At 32.9% G+C, this 20,239-nt stretch overlaps 1 protein-coding gene across 1 annotated transcript in view; it reads left to right on the plus strand.

The window, feature by feature from the left end:
* The first annotated feature begins 25 nt into the window (after positions 1-25).
* Positions 26-20,239, plus strand: part of LOC125072188 (hemicentin-1-like) — a 32,299-nt gene continuing 12,085 nt past the window's right edge. The window contains exons 1-23 of the mRNA XM_047682713.1: positions 26-91; positions 2,461-2,680; positions 8,484-8,713; positions 9,473-9,595; positions 9,674-9,763; positions 10,139-10,279; positions 10,373-10,538; positions 10,793-10,980; positions 12,151-12,223; positions 12,430-12,458; positions 12,834-12,958; positions 13,044-13,165; positions 13,654-13,794; positions 14,198-14,311; positions 14,863-15,129; positions 15,810-15,982; positions 16,350-16,518; positions 16,765-17,013; positions 17,105-17,177; positions 17,767-17,975; positions 18,689-18,848; positions 19,483-19,607; positions 20,008-20,161. Of these exons, the coding sequence (XP_047538669.1) occupies positions 26-91; positions 2,461-2,680; positions 8,484-8,713; positions 9,473-9,595; positions 9,674-9,763; positions 10,139-10,279; positions 10,373-10,538; positions 10,793-10,980; positions 12,151-12,223; positions 12,430-12,458; positions 12,834-12,958; positions 13,044-13,165; positions 13,654-13,794; positions 14,198-14,311; positions 14,863-15,129; positions 15,810-15,982; positions 16,350-16,518; positions 16,765-17,013; positions 17,105-17,177; positions 17,767-17,975; positions 18,689-18,848; positions 19,483-19,607; positions 20,008-20,161 (3,407 nt within the window). The remainder of the gene's footprint in view (positions 92-2,460; positions 2,681-8,483; positions 8,714-9,472; positions 9,596-9,673; positions 9,764-10,138; positions 10,280-10,372; positions 10,539-10,792; positions 10,981-12,150; positions 12,224-12,429; positions 12,459-12,833; positions 12,959-13,043; positions 13,166-13,653; positions 13,795-14,197; positions 14,312-14,862; positions 15,130-15,809; positions 15,983-16,349; positions 16,519-16,764; positions 17,014-17,104; positions 17,178-17,766; positions 17,976-18,688; positions 18,849-19,482; positions 19,608-20,007; positions 20,162-20,239) is intronic.

Consider the following 20,239-nt stretch of genomic DNA (forward strand, 5'->3'; position numbering starts at 1 on the left):
TTAGTCACTTATTCAATGAAATATTATGGAATTGATTGCCCTGTCGTTAAACGCTGAGCACGTGGGAGAGGGCGGTGACGTGCAGCGGGCGGTAGCGGAGTTGTATACACGTACAAATGAATTCATGGATAAACGGTTTTTCGCCTCTCAATCATATTCGTTCATCATTACTGTAAGAGAAAAATAACTGATTTAAGAAAATCTAAACCAGTGTCTGAAACTAGTGCAACAATTACCATTATGCCCTATGTATTTATATTATTTAAAAACCGATAAATACTTAGATTTTTGATCCATTGGGATTTTGTAAAAATTAAATATATTTCGATCAAAATATATTTAATTCGGGTGTATGTGACATTCTGTTGCACATAAGCGCTGAGTTAATTTGACAGGCTTCTAATCTGCCAATATTTTAATTATCGTAGATAGCAAGTAGTACTACTATATACATTAATCTTTTATTTGGAGATTTAGTGTAAACAGTATCAGCTTCAAAGCGACACGAGTACTTTGGGCATGTTTCGGAATCGCAATATAATGTATACTTCGTTTCTGTTTTATCATCTTATATAAGGCCCCTAGCACATGGCGTATTTTAAACGCACGGACGACGCGCGTTTCAGGAGCGCATCGTCTGCGCCGTAGATGCTTACTTTTGCGTTTTTGTAAAACGCGATACAAACGCTCATGTGAAGCGCGTTCGAAACTCGTTTGATGGCCGTACAAAGGGCCAGAGGATGGATAGAGGAGGGGCGTGCGCATTGAGTTTATGACCAAAACGTGGAAGCTACGAGCGACAAAAGCGCGTCTGTATCGATGTATCTGTGCGTATACGCGCAGTAACCGCACGTTTTCCGATCGCTCCATGTGTTGAGGTCACAAGGTTGCGTTCAAATCTCGTTTGAAGCGCGTATACGCGCATCATTTGCGCGTTTAAAATACGCCATGTTCTAGGAATCTATGTAATACGGGCATATACAACATGATTTTACACAATTACATAAAATCCATGACCAATATTACAGGTTTAATTATAAAATTAACTTGCCAAAGCTACTAAATACTAACAAAATAGATAATACTGCTTATACACTTCACACATTTAGACAATATCATAAATTATCACTTTTTTTGCTACCACCGAAAAGTCCCAATAGATAAGAATGATATTTCTAAACTATTTTAAGGATATGCAATTGAAACTTAGATGTAGATTTATTTTATAAATTAATTTTCCAAAATGGTTTTCTATATTGGCTATTAATTGATGCTTATAGTGATAATTTATAAGTTTTGATGATTTTTAATTGCAATAATAATATGTGAACTAGTAGTAAGTATTTTATAAAGAAATAAACTTTATATTACATTAGAGAAACTGTCCCCTATATTACATAGTGGACGTACTTTCAGAAGCGAATTTCAGAATCTTGGATTATCCATCCCTGTTTTACACTTATACGCTCGTTGAGTATTAATTTTCTCCAGTTCGTCTATATTTTTAACCAGTCTACTGGTTATTATTGAATACAAATGAAAAATTTCTCAAATTTATATGATTAGTACAAATAAAACTTATACATTGTTTTTTTTTTTGTTAAAGTATCTTACTGTCAGTTCACGTTTTCTTCGAGTTTTAGATCATTTCATCTGTAGGCTATTTTATACGATAGATATAACTAATGCCTTGCTCAAGAATAAAGACGAGTATTTTAAGATCCTATTGTCTTTTTTAACAACATTATTAATATTAAAAGTATAGGTATAATATTTATACCTAGTAAGATCGTGTTCATAAAAAAACGCTTTACGTATTTGTTCGAATAATTTATAATTTAATGTTTTAGAAAATTTATTGCTGAAATTCATATAATTATTTTCTCACATGGCAACTTAATATTATTAATAAATTTTATTTAATCGATATAAAATTAATTTTTCAATATACACATACAAATATGTAAACCGTTACTTATGGGAACAATTTTGAGCAATTTTATTTGGTGAATAGTTATGTTGTTTTTTTTTTGTGTATAAATAAAATATTTCTTCTATGTGAAGTGTGAATTTTAATAAAGATTTTATTTTTAAACGATGTTTTAATTTTTAATCTAAATCTTAGTTTTAATATTTTTTTGTTTTCTTTCTAAGACCAACGTTTTTAGAAAATGTATTAGAATCTTATAAATAGCATTAAACGTAGTCTTGTCACTAAGGAACGTCCATACAAATTTACATTACGCATAAAGATAAAGTTACTTAAACAATGATTTCCTTTTAACCTAAATCGATTATAGAGCCAAAGGTTAATGATAAATCTTGTAGTGATTACTTGAATGAATAGTGTTCTCGTAAATTTTAAACAAGAATGACTTACAGTTAAATTATGGTCTAAATTTAAATATGGGCGCGAACTTTCTTTTTTTTTTATTTTTTATTTTAATTTTCGTAAATAAGTCTCAACAGTATGAAGTTGTGCCATCTGATAATAATCTTAGAGGTAATTTAACGGATAAAGATTATGGAAAAGGCAGTTTGGTATTTGTGTTTGATACAACGGGATCTATGTTTAATGATTTGAGGCAGCTAAGGGAAGGGGCTGAAATGATTTTGAAGACAGCTTTAGAAGATAGCAATGTAATCGATGACTTTGTATTCGTGCCGTTCCATGATCCAGGTATGTTCATTTATTTTATGTCCGTATTAAGTTAAACGTTGCAATAGTCGATATATTTTTTTGTGTTAACTCATTACCTCTGCACAAAGATAGTCCTTATTTCTTAAGTTGTCAACGCACTGCCATTTGTGACATTACCAGATTTATGAAATTATTGATATATCCGGGATTTCCCTTCCCTAGACTTAAGTAATTGGTGTATAAGTTACTGTTTTTGGTTTACCAGAGATGCAAATTATGCAAAGCGCATTTATTTATCCACTTGCATATCTATTATGTATTGGACGCGAAGAAGAATTTATTGCGCGTAGACATATAAAGACTAGAGAGAAAACGGAACTTCCGTATTACTAATTTATAAAAAGTCGTAATGCCCATACGCTTTTTAAAAGATCGTTTTAAGCAATCTTAGAATCATTTGGTCGCCTTTGCACACACATTGTACATTCAAACCAACTCGTGTAGTATTTCAGGATATAACTGGTATGCTAATTCGTCTTATCTTGCGTCCTTGTGAGCATTTAAAACTGCAGATACAACTGACTTTTATTTATAAACAAAAGCGTAACCGTCAAGGCTTCCTAAGTAAATGAATATAATATAGATACTAGAACTAAACGAAGACAATGAGATTTTATAACTTATTATTTGTTCTATTCCTAACAATAAATATTTCGAGCATAATTGAAAAAGAAAAATCCAATCTTATGCATTTAAGCACTTTTACTTACTTACATTTCTCAAGATTATACGACTTTAAATTTTCTCTTTATGCAGTAGGGCTTTGTGCAAGCCGGGCTGAGTAGGTACCACCAGATATCCTACCGCCAGGCAGCAGTATTCAATACTGTTGTGTTCCGGATTGAAGGGTGTGAAAGCTAGTGTAACTAGAGGCAAAAGGGATATAACATCTTAGATATAAGTGAAGGGAAATGGGGTAGGTATAATAAGACACGTCTGCACTGTTTGACAATGTTTTTAATAATGAATATTAAATAATCAAGTAAAGCTGTTCGTTGATTGAATGAGTGGTGAGCGAATGTGAATGAGTGAAAGATTGAATAATATAATGAAAGAGAAATCTATTATGTATAGAGGCTTGAATTTTTGTATATTCCAACAGTCCCCCTCAAAAATACAAGTTAATATAATATAACAATACCATAACATAATTTCTTTCATTACTCATTTTTACAAATAAAATACTAACTATTTAGTTACATAAACCATAGTTTTATTTATTAAATAAACTCATTCCTTCATTTACTTGATTAACACAAAACATGAATTATTTTTCAAAACAAATTTAAATTCTTTCTTAATTCTATAAATCTCTTGGAGGGTATCGCTTTTGTGAACATGTCAGCTAGTTGATTTCCTGTGGAAATAGGTTCTAGCTTTATTATTTGATTAGCGATTTGTTCCCTAATAAAATGATATTTTATATCTATGTGCTTAGATTTTTTGTGATTTGTGGGGTTATTGGCAATACATATACAACTATTATTGTCTTCAAATATTACAATAGGCTCTGTTATTTGTATAGAAATACTATTTAACAATGACCTTATCCAGACTGCTTCTCTCACAGCCTCAAAGAGAGCCACGTATTCAGCTTCCGTTGAAGAGACGGCGACAGTATTTTGTTTTCGTGTGGTCCACGAAATTGTACAATTATTAAAAGCCTTAAACAAATAGCCAGTTGTACTTTTTCTGTCGTTCTCGTCACCTCCCCAGTCGGAATCTGCATACCCACTTATTATCTCTTTATATTCAGATTTTTTATAAACCAATTTTAAATTAATTGTACCTTTAATGTATCGTAAGAGATGTTTTAAATATTTCCACAACTCTTCGTTATTTTTAGATTGATATCTACTTAATATATTAATACAAGCACAAATATCTGGCCTTGTGCAAAGCATTGAATACATAAGGCATCCTATAACATTTTTACAAGGTGCATCATAGTGAGTGTCTGAATTTAAAGCTACAAAATTGATTTTAGAAGGAAAAGGTGAATTCGATGGATTACAATCTTTCATAGAAAATTTATTTAGAACATTTTGCAAATATGTTGTTTGATCTAAAGAAATTGTATTAGTTGTTCTTTGAATTCTAATACCAAGAAATAGTTTTAAGTCCTTCAAATCAGTCATTTGAAATTTTTGCATTAAACTGTTTTTGAACGCTTGTAATAAATTACTATTTTTAGTAGTAATAATTAAATCATCAACGTACAGAACTATATACACGTTTTTATCTATACAATTTTTATCTAATATGTACAGACAAGGATCTAATTCAGAGTTCTTAAAACCCATTTCCTTGAGAATGAGATCGAACCGTGCATACCAACACCTGGACGACTGCTTTAGGCCATATAATGTTTTATTCAATTTACAAACCTGGTTATTACTTGCTAAAATACCTTCCGGTACTTCCATATAAATATTTTCTTTCAATATACCATTTAGAAACGCGGTTTTAACGTCCATGTGGTGTAAATGTAAATCAAACTGATTTGCCAGTGCTAATATAAATCTAAAAGTAGTTATCCGAGCCACTGGTGCGAACGTTTCGTGATAGTCTTGTAAATACTCTTGAGTGAAACCTCGAGCAACCAACCGAGCTTTATAACGTGTAGGTTCACCAAATTCATTATTTTTAATTGTAAATACCCACTTGCAACTTATAATATTAACATTTTTCGGTCTAATAACTAATGTCCACGTTTGGTTGCTTCGAAGCGACTCAATTTCATCGTGTATAGCGTTCAACCACTTATCAGAATCGTGCCTATCGAAAATATTCTTATATGATGTAGGTAAAGATTGCGTATCATTAAAAAGAGATAAAAATAAATCAGGATCGTGCATTTGCTTATAATTCTTTGGGGGTAATTCTCGAATTCTTTCGCTACGTCTTAAATTAGTGGTATTCGATGAACCGTCCAACGAATTGTCATTAAAAGAATCTTGTTGTTGATCTATTTTTAGCTTTGCCGAATCAATTTCGGGCTTACTAAATTTTGAAAGGGTTTCAATGTTGTCACTACTGCTACGTGTAGGGCGTGATTTTTCAAAGTTTAACTCGTCAAAAATAACATCGCGAGCTATAAAAACTTGATTATTTTCGATATTGAATAATCTATAACCGTTTGCATCGTAACCGATCAATATTGACTTGAAAGATTTCTCATCAAATTTAGTTTTTCTAGCTTTGTTATGAACGTATGCAGTAGATCCAAACATTTTTAAATGATTTATTTTCGGCCTTTTACCATGCCACATTTCGTATGGTGTTTTATTTATCAGAGTTTTAGTGGGTAGTATGTTAATTAAATAAGTAGCTGTTAAAACAGCTTCACCCCAAAATATTTTATTTAATTTCGCACTTGTAACCAATGTTCGAGCCATTTCGGTTAATGTACGATTCATTCTTTCTGATACACCATTTTGTTGTGGGGTGTAAGGAACCGTTAAATGATACATTATCCCTTTGTCAACACAAAATTCTTTGAATTCGTTTGAAAGATACTCTCGGCCATTATCGCAATATAAATTAACAACTTTAGAATTAAATAAATTTTCACATTTTGTTACGTAGTCTTTCATACATTTATATGCTTCAGATTTAGAATGCATCAAATACGTTACTGTATAATGAGTAAAATCGTCAATAAAAGTAATAAAATAATTTTTATCATCAAATGTAGGTGGTGTAATAGGACCACAAATATCGGAATGAACTATAAAAAGTGGCCTATTTCTGACTGATTTATCTTTTGATTTTGCAAAGGGCAACCGCGACTGTTTACCAAGTATGCAAGACTCACATAATGTATCATTAGGCATAATATCATTAATTAGGTAACTATCATCAATTAAGTTTTTTTAGAATGTTAAATTTATTTTTGTTTAAGTGACCTAGACGCTTATGCCATAGTTCGTAAGATGTAGAAGTTTGAGACAAATTTAAATTATGTTGAGATCGCGTATGCACTTGAAAAACTAATTTAAATAAATTATTACTGATAACACTCGATACTAAACACTTGATACTATTGTTAATATAAACACTGTTATTTTTAAATATAACAACCATACCTCCTTGTTGAATACGATATACAGATATTAAATTACATGGCACGTCCGGCGCATATAATACATTATTAATCGCCCCTTGAAAACCTAAATTAGTAGTGACATTTATTGTACCTTTACCAAACGCTTGAATGCTTTCATTGTTCTTAGCTATACCAATTTTAATCGGTATTGTGAACTCTGAGTAGGAAGAAAATAATTCCTTACTATTTACAACGTGGTCAGTTGCACCCGAATCTAAAATGAAAACAATATTATTAATATGATATTTATAAGAATTTGACAACTTACACGTTGAAAACATAAATGCGAAACTGTCCTCGTTATCGTTTCTGATTTGCAAAGCGCTCGCAGCTGCTGTTTTACTGCCGCTACTACCTCCATTTTGTTGTAACTTTTTGAAAAATCGACAATCCTTCTTCATATGATTTCGTCGTCCACAATAATCACAATATAATTTTGAAATTTTATATGATGAATTTCCGGTGTATGACTTCTTTTTATAATAATTATATGATTTCCTTTTATCGAATCCAATTTTGTTCTGCGATTTGAATTTATTCGTTGATGTATGTAAAACTTTGAGTTCTGTCGTCGTGGTATTCTTTAGTTTGACTTCGTGATCTAGAAGACGAGTTTTTACAAAAGATAGATGCAATTGTTCCTCTCCAAGTGTTTCCAGTGCCGTTATAACACCATCGTATGATGTGGGTAGAGTTAAAAGTAAATGTGATATTTTATCCATCTCATCCAATTTTGCACCAGCCGATATTAATTCAGTAATGATATTATCGAAATTGTTAAAATGTTCGAATAGTGTCACATCTGGCTGTAGTTTCATATTAAGTAACTGTTTACGTAAAGCTAATTGAGTCGCTAAGCTCCTCCGCTCATATACTTTGTCTAGTTCGGCCATTATGGATTTTGCAGTAGAAGAACCTCTTGCAAAGCTTAAAAATGTGTCACCCAAGTAATCTACAATCGTACCTTTTGCTAGCATATTCTTCTTAATCCACTCATTATCTGGTATTGGTGGTGGTTCTTCGTCAATAACAGGCAATAACTGCATTTCTTCTAGTAGTGACCTTATACGAAACTTCCAAGTACTATAGCGATCACCGTTAAATTGTTGTATATTTCTTTTACTTCGCGAATCCATTTTGAGTAACACTTTTACTATTAATTTTAATTATTTAAACATCTTTAAACATGACCTGGGCCCATAACCTGAAGGGAAATGGGGTAGGTATAATAAGACACGTCTGCACTGTTTGACAATGTTTTTAATAATGAATATTAAATAATCAAGTAAAGCTGTTCGTTGATTGAATGAGTGGTGAGCGAATGTGAATGAGTGAAAGATTGAATAATATAATGAAAGAGAAATCTATTATGTATAGAGGCTTGAATTTTTGTATATTCCAACAATAAGCAACATTAATATTTCTCACAGCACAATAGGCGGTGGTGACCACTTACCATCAGGTACATTTGCTCGTAATAACTAAGTATAAGCAATTTATCACGGTGACAAAAAAAGCATTTGCTGAAACTGTGTCTCATCGATAAAATGGTGCTGTTTAAAGGGATTATCTTGTGATAATAAGCAAACGGCACACGAACGAATTGGGTACAATAGATTAACTAAACCTTACATCCTTTTTTTAGTTATTTCAAAAGCCTGGTTCTCTTTACAGCTGTAGGACCACCAACAGTCACTAAAAATAAGGATATCTTCAAATCAGCACTAAATATTGTCCGTGTCTATGGAGGCGGAGATTGTCCTGAGAAATCTTTGACCGGAATACAAATGGCTTTGAAAGTCAGTCGTCCCCGGTCATTTATTTACGTCTTCACTGACGCTACAGCCTCTGACCACAGAAAGGTGGGATCGGTGCTAGACTCGATTCAAAGAAAACAGAGTCAGGTGAGAATTTGTTTTCAATCATAAGGTTGAATTAAGCATTACTTAGAATAAGTGTTTTTAATAAATCGCTAGAACGACTTATAAAACTGCAGAATTTCGACGTAAAAACCTGAAGTTTGAGGGTTAGTAAAGTTGACAAATTTCGGAATTCATCAAATGCATAAAGGCATTAGTACTGCGTCTGATCACTTTCAGTCTTTAGGGAGATTGGCCTAAATTGTACCGATAAATCACAGCTTACATCGTATGACACACGCGCCACAGCACATAAAGATTTATCATTAATCTTATATTTGATGTCTACAAAATCTAAAGATTTATCAAGTTATCATTTATACTGTCTTTCATGTATTTTTATAGGGTAATATATTCTCAATTCGCTCAAATGAATAGATACAGAGTAGTTAAAAAATACAATACAAATATGAAGCTATTATTTATTATTATAATTTTCCAACAAATTAACCTGAATAAACTGCGTGGCCATTGTGATTTATCTTACAAAGTTTTTTTTATAGTTATTTTGCCACTAATTATGACTGAGATCACTTCTAGAAATCCGTGCTTTTCCAAAACTTTAAGATTATTATATGAATAAAACGCATTTTTACGAGTATTAAGAAAATATTGAACAAATGATAGTAAATTTCAATGGTTAAAAATCCACTAACCTTAGTAACGTTCACCAGAACGTCAGCTGAACGATGCTCTGATTCCACGAAAACAATATTTTAACTAGAAATAAACTTGGCGTTTCAGGTGGTGTTCGTATTGACCGGACATTGTAACGACTTGAACAGACCTTCATATAAAGTGTACCAACAGATAGCCGCCGCTAGTTCCGGTCAAGTTTTTAATTTAAACAAAACCAGCGTACATAAGGTGCTAATCGTTTTCAAAAGTATTTTTATGTAATTAGACGAAATTAACTTTCTTTAAAAAAGGATTATAAATTTTTAGGTGTTAGAGTTTGTGCGATCTTCCATAAAAGGGAGAACAGTGAACTTGGGCTCAGCTTTCAATCCCGCTGGGTACAACTATACGCAGAAGGTAAAGGTTTTTTTGTGAAATATCCTCATCCAATTTATAGAAATGATATTTATTCTCAAGTATATTAGTATATATATTTTTTGGATATTCAATAGCCAATCATGATCGGATGCTGCGCTGAAACGAGACGCTCCTATTTTCAGTTTTTATTAAATAACTGTGTATTTAATTCTTTTACGATTTGTGTGGTTAAGCTTTGAACAAATAGACGTCAGATACGCTTCATCAAAACTCACTTAAGACATCGTCTGCGAGAACTACATTTAGTGAATAATATTTCTTTATTGTTTATTTATTCTTAATAATAATTTGGTCATTAAAATTTTGAAATAAATATATTAAAACAAAAACAATTTTTATTGCATTTATTTCTAGATTCCAGTGGACAAGTCGGTTGGTGAGGTGACAGTGTCGGTGTCGGGAGCAAAGCCACAGATCAAAGTCGTCAACCCTAGCGGAGATGAGATAACGGGGCCTCCACAACTCGTCACTACTTTGGACTTGTCAGAAATTATGGTAAACTTATTTATTTTTTTGGACTCATATGTTTAATTTGATCAGTCAGAGAAAAATACTCACAATTGATAAAATTAATTGTTTTTATGCCAGATAGTGAAAGTCCTTCAACCAGAGCCAGGGAACTGGAGCATAACAGTGGGGAGTGAGGAGGAGCACTCAGTGAAGGTGGTTGGGTTGTCCAACCTGACTTTCCAGCATGGGTTCTCTATGAAACCAACTATATCTCTAGAGGAGACGAGCTATCGACCAATACAAGGTAACAAATATTATCAAAGTGGCAGAAAATTCTGAGATTTAATTTGATATGACATAAATCGCAGCGATAATAACTTGGGACTAGAAATGCTCTGAAATATACTTTTCTAATATTTTTATCACAAATGTAACAAAGAATATGATACTTGTCAAATATGTTTGTTGTCTCTTAAAATTGTGTTTTTCTCAAATGAGAGATGTAGTTTCTTTATTTTGTCCAAACAAAAACAAAATTAAGCAAATCTCATATTTCAGACGTATACAACCACATGATGATATCTCTTAGCGAATCTAACACATCTCTACAGCTGGAGAATGTCCAACTCCTCGGCTTGGACGGAAACACGATATTTGAAGTACCACTTAAGACGTTGAATGGCAGTGACGGGAGAACATATATAGCGGAGGCTTTTGTACCGCCGAATGAATTTTTCAATTTAGCTGTAAGTTTTTAGATGTGTAGATTTAGATTTTCGTTATTGAATAATTCTATACTTTAAAAAAATCAGGTTTCAAGTATCCAGATTTTCAACTATACCATATGAGGACAAAAGCCAAATAAACAACATAATATGACGTCGAATTTACTCATATTATTGGTCGAGAGCTTGATTTACTATGATGTTGATTATGGATTTGCGAAAAAAATGCGTTTTAAGCGTCGACGAATCTGTTATCGGAACTTTGGAATGAAAATGAAATTGAAGTGGATATAATTAGTTTAGTGGAATAATGATGTAATATAAATAAAGATATTAACGACAACTGTTAGTTGTGCACAAAACATCTGAGTTAGCTAGCACATAGCATTGCATACGTAAATCTGAGGTTATTTTATGTTTATTTTTTTATTGAAATAAACTATATACATACAATTTTATATCATTACATAGTATAAAACAAAGCCGCTTACGGCTGTCTATCCCTATGTATGCTTAGATCTTTAAAATTACGCAACGGATTTTGATGCGGTTTTTTTCAATAGATACATTGATTCAAGAGTTTATATATATAACACATGCACAATATAGTAGAGAAACACTTATCATTTTAGAGGATTCTAAAGTGATGTCGTAAATAAACACATTTTTGCGCTTACATTGCAAACGCTGCCTCAACCTTACGAGATAGATCCAAATAATGTACTACAGTATTGTACTCCTTAAAAATGTCTTAAAAAAATCCCCAATGGTGTATGTCTCTTAGGGATAACCCACAATAACCCTTTTTTATCCCTTACGTTTTAAGAGAAATAATGGTTTATTTTCGAAGCGATTTTAAGCAATATAGCATTAATTATTATCCAATTAAGTACCTTAAGTACATTGTGCATTTAATATAGATAAAACACATGAGAGATTAATATGGCTTTTACAGAACGTAATTTAAATGAATATTTTAGAAGATATTACAGATTTAGCGGTACATAACGGTTTGTATTGTCTAACGCAGAAAAACTGTGAACTCGTAAGACATTCTGTAGTATATTAAGTATCAGCACTGCACCTGTGTGAAGCCGGGGCGGGTCGCTAGTTAGTAGTTGTATATAAAAAAAGTAATAGGTCCCACATTGGGCGCCATTTTTTAATTTTTTATTATTTCACATTTTTTAGATCATTGGTCATGATGAGTTCGGTCAGGAAGTTCGAAGAATTGGTCCTACAGCTGTTCAGGCGAAACCCCCAGGTATCCTTAAAATAGCTTGATTTGGTTTTATTTTAATAGAAATTGTATATCATCAGAACTAATCTTTATATTTAATAATATAAAATGACTAGTGGAGAATGATACTTGGTATTATATGGGCTATTTTTTTTTGAAAATTAAAAGTAACTTTGATTCTAAAAATTCCTTACAGTGAATGAATTTTATTAATAACATTTTTGTTTCAGACGTTCCGGAACTGATAGTACCAAAGAGGGTAACATAAAATTTTACAGTCAATTTTCATATTTAGACAAATAGACAAAATCAGTTTTCATTTAATATATGTCCCATAATGTTACATATTTAATAATTATCTTTTGTATAGTTCAGGTCGAAAATGATCGGTAACAGTACTCAATTTAATTTTGTAAAATTGTCGTACGTTAGACTTTTAACTCGTTTTGTACCGGCTCAAAGGATGAGCGAGGCAGTGCAACTACAGGCACAAGGGACATAACATCTTAGCTCCCGAATGGAATGGAATATATCGTACAACGCCAGTGGCGGACAGTGGCGACCATCGAGTGGCCCATTTGCCCGCCGGCCTATTAAATAAATAAAACAAACGCCGGCGGCCGTCCCCGCGCAGGTGCGGGCGCGCGCGCACGAGCGCGTGCGGCTGGCGTGCCGCTCGCGCAGCGCCGCGCCGCACTCCGTCGCCTGGAGCCGCGCCGCGCCCGTCGCCGCGCCCGTCGCCGCGCCCGTCGCCGCGCTGTGAGTGCCGTATCTGTACCACTTTTTCATATAAATTATTATCGTTTTTCTTTAATTGTTTTCATGTTCAATTTCATCTTAACAGACAGAGTGTGACGGCAGAATATGTAATCGAAGACATGAGTGAAGGAGATGTCGGAGTATACTACTGTGTAGCGAGGAACGTCGCAGGACGCAGTACGGCTAGTACTGTCGTTGATTTGATTGGTGAGACTTTTTGTTATTATGGCATGTAGTTCATGTAGAGAATTCGAATTCAACAGACTCGCTAAACAGTATAGAGCCCTTCATTAGTGATTGATGACTGTTTTTCGTACTAGATATGGCTTAGATATGATAAAAATAAAAATGAGATACAGTTTTACGGGAATAAATAAGGGAAGACCTTTTACCATTCTTTTATACTCCGTTATCAATGTAAATCTATCCTTAGAATATGGATACTCCTTAAGTTACATTACTATCCAACTTTTTTTAGTATAATAAAATAAATATTAGTAAAAACCTAATCGGTATAGAACTCACAATGCTTGACTTTATTCCGATTTTGACCCCAGTAAACGGGAATTTCCCTGATTAGAAAAATATCTTGTAAGTGACGTTAAGGACTAGGTCAGAATTTGACAAATGGCTTAGGTTTACACACAAATTGTTTGAGGTGCAACTATCTATTGATTATTATCTCTAACCCTTAGTTGATCCACCCCGAGTTAACATCTCATCAGTAAACGTATCATTGTCTGAACATGAAAATTTGACAATATCCTGCGACATATTCAGTGAAGCTCTGTTGCAACGCACGCAGATAGTTTTCAATGGCACGCTGCAGAGTTATGGTAAGTTTATTTCTTCAAAATATTACAATGGAGACTACTTTTTTCCAGTTAGTTTTATATTTATTAGTATCTTTTAATGTAATTCGTATTATACGTTTAATTTAATTGCATTTCCTGGTAAAAAATTCTCAATAGCAAACTAGGTTTTAGAAGTTTGCAGTATTTAAACTTACGTTCCTCAGAAAAGACTTAACTTTAAGACGATGGTCCACCGTTTGAAATCTTTCCGAGTGTGAAGGATTAGTCGTCTCATCTGATTATGAGTGCACTTGTGTCTGTGCATATATCTTGTGTTCGTCCAGAAATTTGTTAAGGTCTGCATTAGCTGTAGTATTAACTCGTTAATATTTTAAATCGTTAATATATGTATATGTCAAATTGAAAGTTGTTATTCTTTGTCTAGCGGTAGATATCAAATTGGAGCCAAGCTTAGACGGCTATTACACGTTCAATAAAACAATCAGAAATATAAGTGAAAAAGACAGTGGTGTGTATACGTGCGTCGCTGTTAACAGAGGTAAGTCTTTAAATTTTTATCACAACACAACAATATCAAAAATGAACTTTGCTTCAAATATTTAAGAATGAAACAAAACTTATATTTTGTTGAGCAATGGTGATGAAGTTACAAAAGGGTAGGGTAAAAAAGCCCGTAAATGTTTTCATCTCAAGGAGAATATTTTGAGCTCATCTGATATTACCATATTGCTGTGTTGTGGGTAGTTGACAGAATTTCATTATGCTCGCGCACGTTTCTTCACTCAACAAGTTTATATTGCTTTTGAATCAAACATAAATACTCTTTAGCACGTGAAATTGAGTTATGTTGGATCGCATTTGAACTTGCGATATTTGTCCAAGATATCTTTGATCTACCTACCACATATATAACTGAATTAAATTGTCAATCAAATAGTTAACATACAAAGGTTCTATTTATTGAGTTGTATATAAAATGAAAGAAGACTTATATAATGCAATATAATTATATCAATTTTATTAAAGGGCATTTTAGTTAAATAAGATTAATTAAAAAACGTAAAAAATAATCATGTTATCAATTCGCAGCTGGCTACACAAATGATTCCACTAATATAACCATACAGTTGGAACCCATAGCCCAAATCCTAGGTCCTCACGCAATCACTAAAAGAGCACATTCTGATGTACAATTTGTCTGCCATGTGGAGAATGCCTTACAAGTTCTATGGTCACATAACAATGACATCGTAAAAAAGTACGACATTAACGGTAGTTACAATGCAGTGCTAGATGTTAAAAATGTAACGGATGATGGAATTTGGACGTGTCTAGCGTCACGAGATTCCTATTCGGGTATGTTGATTACAATAATTTTCTTGCTTGATATTTATACACAATTTTTAGGACTTTGTGCAAATACATCTTAGGTAGTTCTATGTTAACTCATCTACCTATCATTGTTTTATTTCGATTAGAAGGGCGAGGCAGTCAGTGTACACAAGTCACAAGGTAACATCATAGTTGCCAACATTGACCTTGCTAATGACAAAAATTACAGCATTAATCCAATCGCAGGTCATTTGGGCTACCACTATGAACACCTGAATCTTCGGATATTCGTTGTTATAGATTATATCTCTTGTAAAACATATCATTCAATTAAAATCTTTAAAATTAAAGTTGATTTTGTGTCTGAATTGTATCATTCGTAAATCGCATCATGAATGAGACCTCTGAGAGTCCAGGGCAAAGATTTTATTTTATTGATAAAACCGATACTAATAAACAATTTTACTTTTGATTCTAGCCCCTCCCCTCTATCACAAATCATAGTTAAGCCCAGAAATGAACTACTAGTAGTTGGGTCCATTGCACTATTGTTCAAAACATGTACAGTCATCCCAAAAATCTTCAACTGTTTATGATAATTCCCTTTTATAACGATAAAAGTTAGTTTCTATTTTATAAAAATGTTTACCGATTTATTTGTATTGTTATTTATATCCGGCAATCAATTTCTTACTTATTTACAGGATCTGATAAAATTGCACTCACAGTTCTTATAAAACCTGAAGTGACCATTGAAGGGTCAAAAAACATAACTATTTTAAACGGAACCACTTTTCAACTATCCTGCACAGTGGTGGCAAAGCCTGCACCGCGTATTGTATGGCATATGGAGACTGAGAGATTTCTGCCTAACGTTGTAAGTTTTGAAAGTATATTGAAAAAATCTAATCACAATACGGATGTCTGACTCCAGGCTATATAAGAATTTCGTTCATTTGTAAAGTAAGTTAAAGCCTTAAATGTGGTACATATTGGGCATCTCTTTTAAAACATATATTATCTTCTCGCTTTTACTCCTTGCGGTTGTTGCTCCAATGCGGTTGCTTTTTATCCGAGACATGTTGGTTTTTTGGCCGTTTTCGCTGTTTACATCACCAAGCAGAATAATCTGAATTTAAAGTAAATTATAAATACAAATTATTAAACCGCAGTCTCGGTAAAGATTGGCTAAGTCGTCTAGGCTTATGTCAATTTGTATACTTTATATATTATTTCTTAACAAGGTAACGAATCCTGAACCGAAGGTGTATAAAAGTGTCCTCACGTTAGATAGTCGAAAAGAACCCGTGAATGGAACGTATTTCTGTTTTGGAGAAAATTCGGAAGGTATCAATCAAGACAGTGTTACTATCGAAGTGAGGAGACAAATGACACTCATCAACGGTTTTACAGGTACTTAAGATAATCTATTTCTAATCTATTTGTTCGATTATTTTCAATTGATTTAAAAAAGTTTCTTGGTTTTAAAACTTGACTTATAGTCTAGTCATTATATACAAAAAACAAGCCGAGAAATGCAAATGAACCTAGAAGTCTGATTTTTGATCCAAAATATTTTAATTTTACAAATGAAAAATGTCTGAAACTAAATTTAGCAAAGCTATGCCAATTAATCTGACGACAATAACCATTATTCAGATACATCAGTAGAAATTTACTCACAAATCAACTTTACCTGCGACATTGATACTTACCCTCCCCCCCACATCACGTGGTATCACAACAACACTTGTATCAACACTAACGACAGGATAAGTATATCTGATGACAACACAATTGTGAGCATACGTAGAGTGGACTTTGTCGATTTGGGGCGGTATGTTTGTGAAGCGGATAATGGCTTTGAAAACATGTCGGTTATTGGGACTTTGGCAGTGCATGGACTAGGTAAGTTTGTTTACTTAATTAAAAAGCATTGTATTATTATTAAACTTCTAGGTTATATATCAAAACCCTTTAAACATATTTAATATTTTAGCAAAACCTCTCATATCAAAAGAGCCATCTGAGATCGTTACACAGCAGAGCAAAATGGCAACACTCAAATGTAGGTAAGTTTTGTTGTTTTAATATTAAATTACAATCTATTTTTATGATAGACGTAGGCAGTCGAACAAATGGGCCACCTTATGGTAAGTGGACCCACCGCCCATAGACAATGGCGACGTAAGAAATATTAACCATTCCTTGGTTAAGTTGGTTGGTTTCTAGATGAATCACCTGGTTACATTCTAGTTATGTTCTACTGTAGAATATTACGTATCTTCACTATTGTGATACTTAGTATAGATCGAATCACTCACTAAGACTCCTAAATGACCGGCGTGTATTAGTATGAGTGAGTAATTAATTTAATAATATAGTCAGCAAAAAAGAAAACTACTAAATTAATTATATTTGATAAGATCTGCAGTAGTGTGTATTGTCGTATGTGTGTAATTTTCTTATAGATCATAATTTATGTTATATGTATATTGTATTTACATGTAAAGCTATAGTTGATTTGATTTTGTACGATAAATTGAATGTAAATGTAATGTAGTCTTAGATTATTATTATAATTAATCATAATTTATCTATTTTATAAAGACGATTCAGATTGTATTTTTTTAATTATAAAATAAAACTTACAATTCACAGACTTGCGACGGGCAATCCTGAACCGAGAATAACATGGCAGTATAAAGATGATAATTCTGATTTCTCTTCCCTACCTGATGGCGTATCCATAACAGATAACAAATTTCTCATAATATCAGAAGTTCAGAAATATCACGCTGGAAAGTATCGCTGTACTGCGGAGAATATAATTGGAAGTGACTTGTATGATGTGGAATTGATCGTACAGTGTGAGTTGACTTTACGATGATTGCTTGGGCTAATGCGATTTTCGTTCAGCGCTAATAATTATTTATGAAAAAGGTTTTATTTTGTGATAAATTGCCATTATTTGGAAAAAAAAACACTTTGTACCTTGAGTCAAATCGTAAGAGCTGTTTTTAAGATATACGAAATAAATTTATATGTATACAAGAATGACTCATTTAATATAATAAGTTGCTCCATTAAAATAGATAATTGAAAAATTATATGAATTATCACCTATGTATCTTAGTACATTAATATATCCAATATAAATCTGTAAGTTCATTTTCTAGTGATTGTTTTTAAGTAGAATATGTATTCTTAGGATTAAAACAAAAGTGGGTCATAAAATAGAACCTTGTAGGACACTTTTTTTCATTCATAAAAGTAATTACAACCATAATTTTAAGACAATCGTTTCAATTCAAATCAAATCAATTTTATAAAAGTAAACTTCACAACGAAGTGTTTTACGTTGTCACAACTTAAATGACGTTGTTATTTTGATACTAATACTATCCCGCCTTGGATATATCTTCCTTTGGGGGGGTTTTTTAGCTATGCAATAAAATATTATCTTTTTATTTATTAGCATAAAATATTATCTTTTTATTTTATATATTAGCATTGTATATCGAAATCAGTTAAAAAAAACTAAAAAGTATTGATACATATAATATGTAATATCACATTACAGACCCGCCAGAATTCAATGTGTCTCAAGAAAATCACTTGGAAGGTCCCATAGAAGTGAGGTCCGGTAATGCAGTACAGCTCAGTTGCAACGTCTCGGGAGTTCCCCCGCCAATCGTAACTTGGACAAAAGATGAATTACCCGTTATATATTCTAGTCATGTGTATGTAGTATGTTTTGAATTTACATTACTATAAAAAATTTAATAATAATTTAATAGATGACAGTAACATTAAACGAAAAAATAATTTAAATTCATCCATTCAATCTCCATTTCCATCCATCTAATCTCTTTTTATTTTTAAAGGAAATAAATTGTGTATGAATGTTTATTTATATATAAAAATAAAGTATAAATGTAAAATATATATTATAAAGTAATATATATATATATATATTAAAATAAAAAGAATGAATTACATAAGACACACTTAGGCTAATCTTTATAATGCTAGACAATGTTCGATAGATATCTCTTGCTTTTTGTATATAACTTCGTTTATTAAGATATATTTTTTATACACGTTCATTTTGGCACCTAACAGATTAACTAACTTATTTTTTAAAGAAATATTGACAAACTTTCATAAGCATTAAATAAAAAAGTTGGTTTGGAATAGAACCCTGAAGGACACCTTTGTATAACTTAAGCAGTTAATAATTTTGAAATGTTATCCAATTTTTTAGATTTATATACATATGTTAATTTATTGAGTTTTTAAGGATTTATTTAGTACTAAATTTGACGAGGACCTTAATATTGTTCATTCGTTCTAAAAAGTTTATATACGTTCCAGATATTTGAACAACGACAGTGTTCTAGTGCTAGCAAACGCGACTACGTACGACTCCGGCGTGTTCCGATGTAATGCGAGCAGCGATTTGGGCTTCGTTACCAAGGACTTTAATATCACCGTATATAGTGAGTTCGATTTACTCAATTACCTTTCAGTGCGAACATATCCAGTTGAGTTTTTGACTCGACTTGTCTTGACTTTATCATTGACTCGTAGTAAAAAAAATGTGTCTACAACTTTAACTAACTTTTTTTTTCATTTAAATTGTTCGGAAAACATTTTTTTGCATATGCGGTCTTTATACCGTTTTATAGTTTTTCAAAGATAGTATTCCTGCCATATGTAACATGTAATATATACTATTACGCGATAGTCGTTTAATAATATATATATGAATATGAAATATACAAAGTTCGGTCATCACGGTTTCGAGCAAGATCGAGTTCGGAAGCTGAACTCCGACATGCGCGACCGCGTTTTTCTCAACATAGTCATACGATAGTCACCCTGTGACGGGCGGGTCAGTGCCCCCAGAGATCGCGGGCGCGGAGACGGCGGTGTGGGCGCGCGAGGGCGAGCTGGTGTGGCTGCGCTGCGCCGCGCGCGGGGCGCCGCCGCCCGCCGTGCGCTGGCCGCGCGCGCCCGCGCGCCGCGCGCTGCGGGGCGCCGACGGGCTGCGGTCAGTGCGAGACGCGCCCTGGAGCCGGCTCTCATCCGAAACCTAGGCTTAAAGACCGACTTAGAGTCATTTCACGTG

This window comes from Vanessa atalanta, chromosome 21, assembly GCF_905147765.1.
Source record: "Vanessa atalanta chromosome 21, ilVanAtal1.2, whole genome shotgun sequence".
NCBI classification, from domain to species: Eukaryota; Metazoa; Arthropoda; class Insecta; order Lepidoptera; family Nymphalidae; genus Vanessa; species Vanessa atalanta.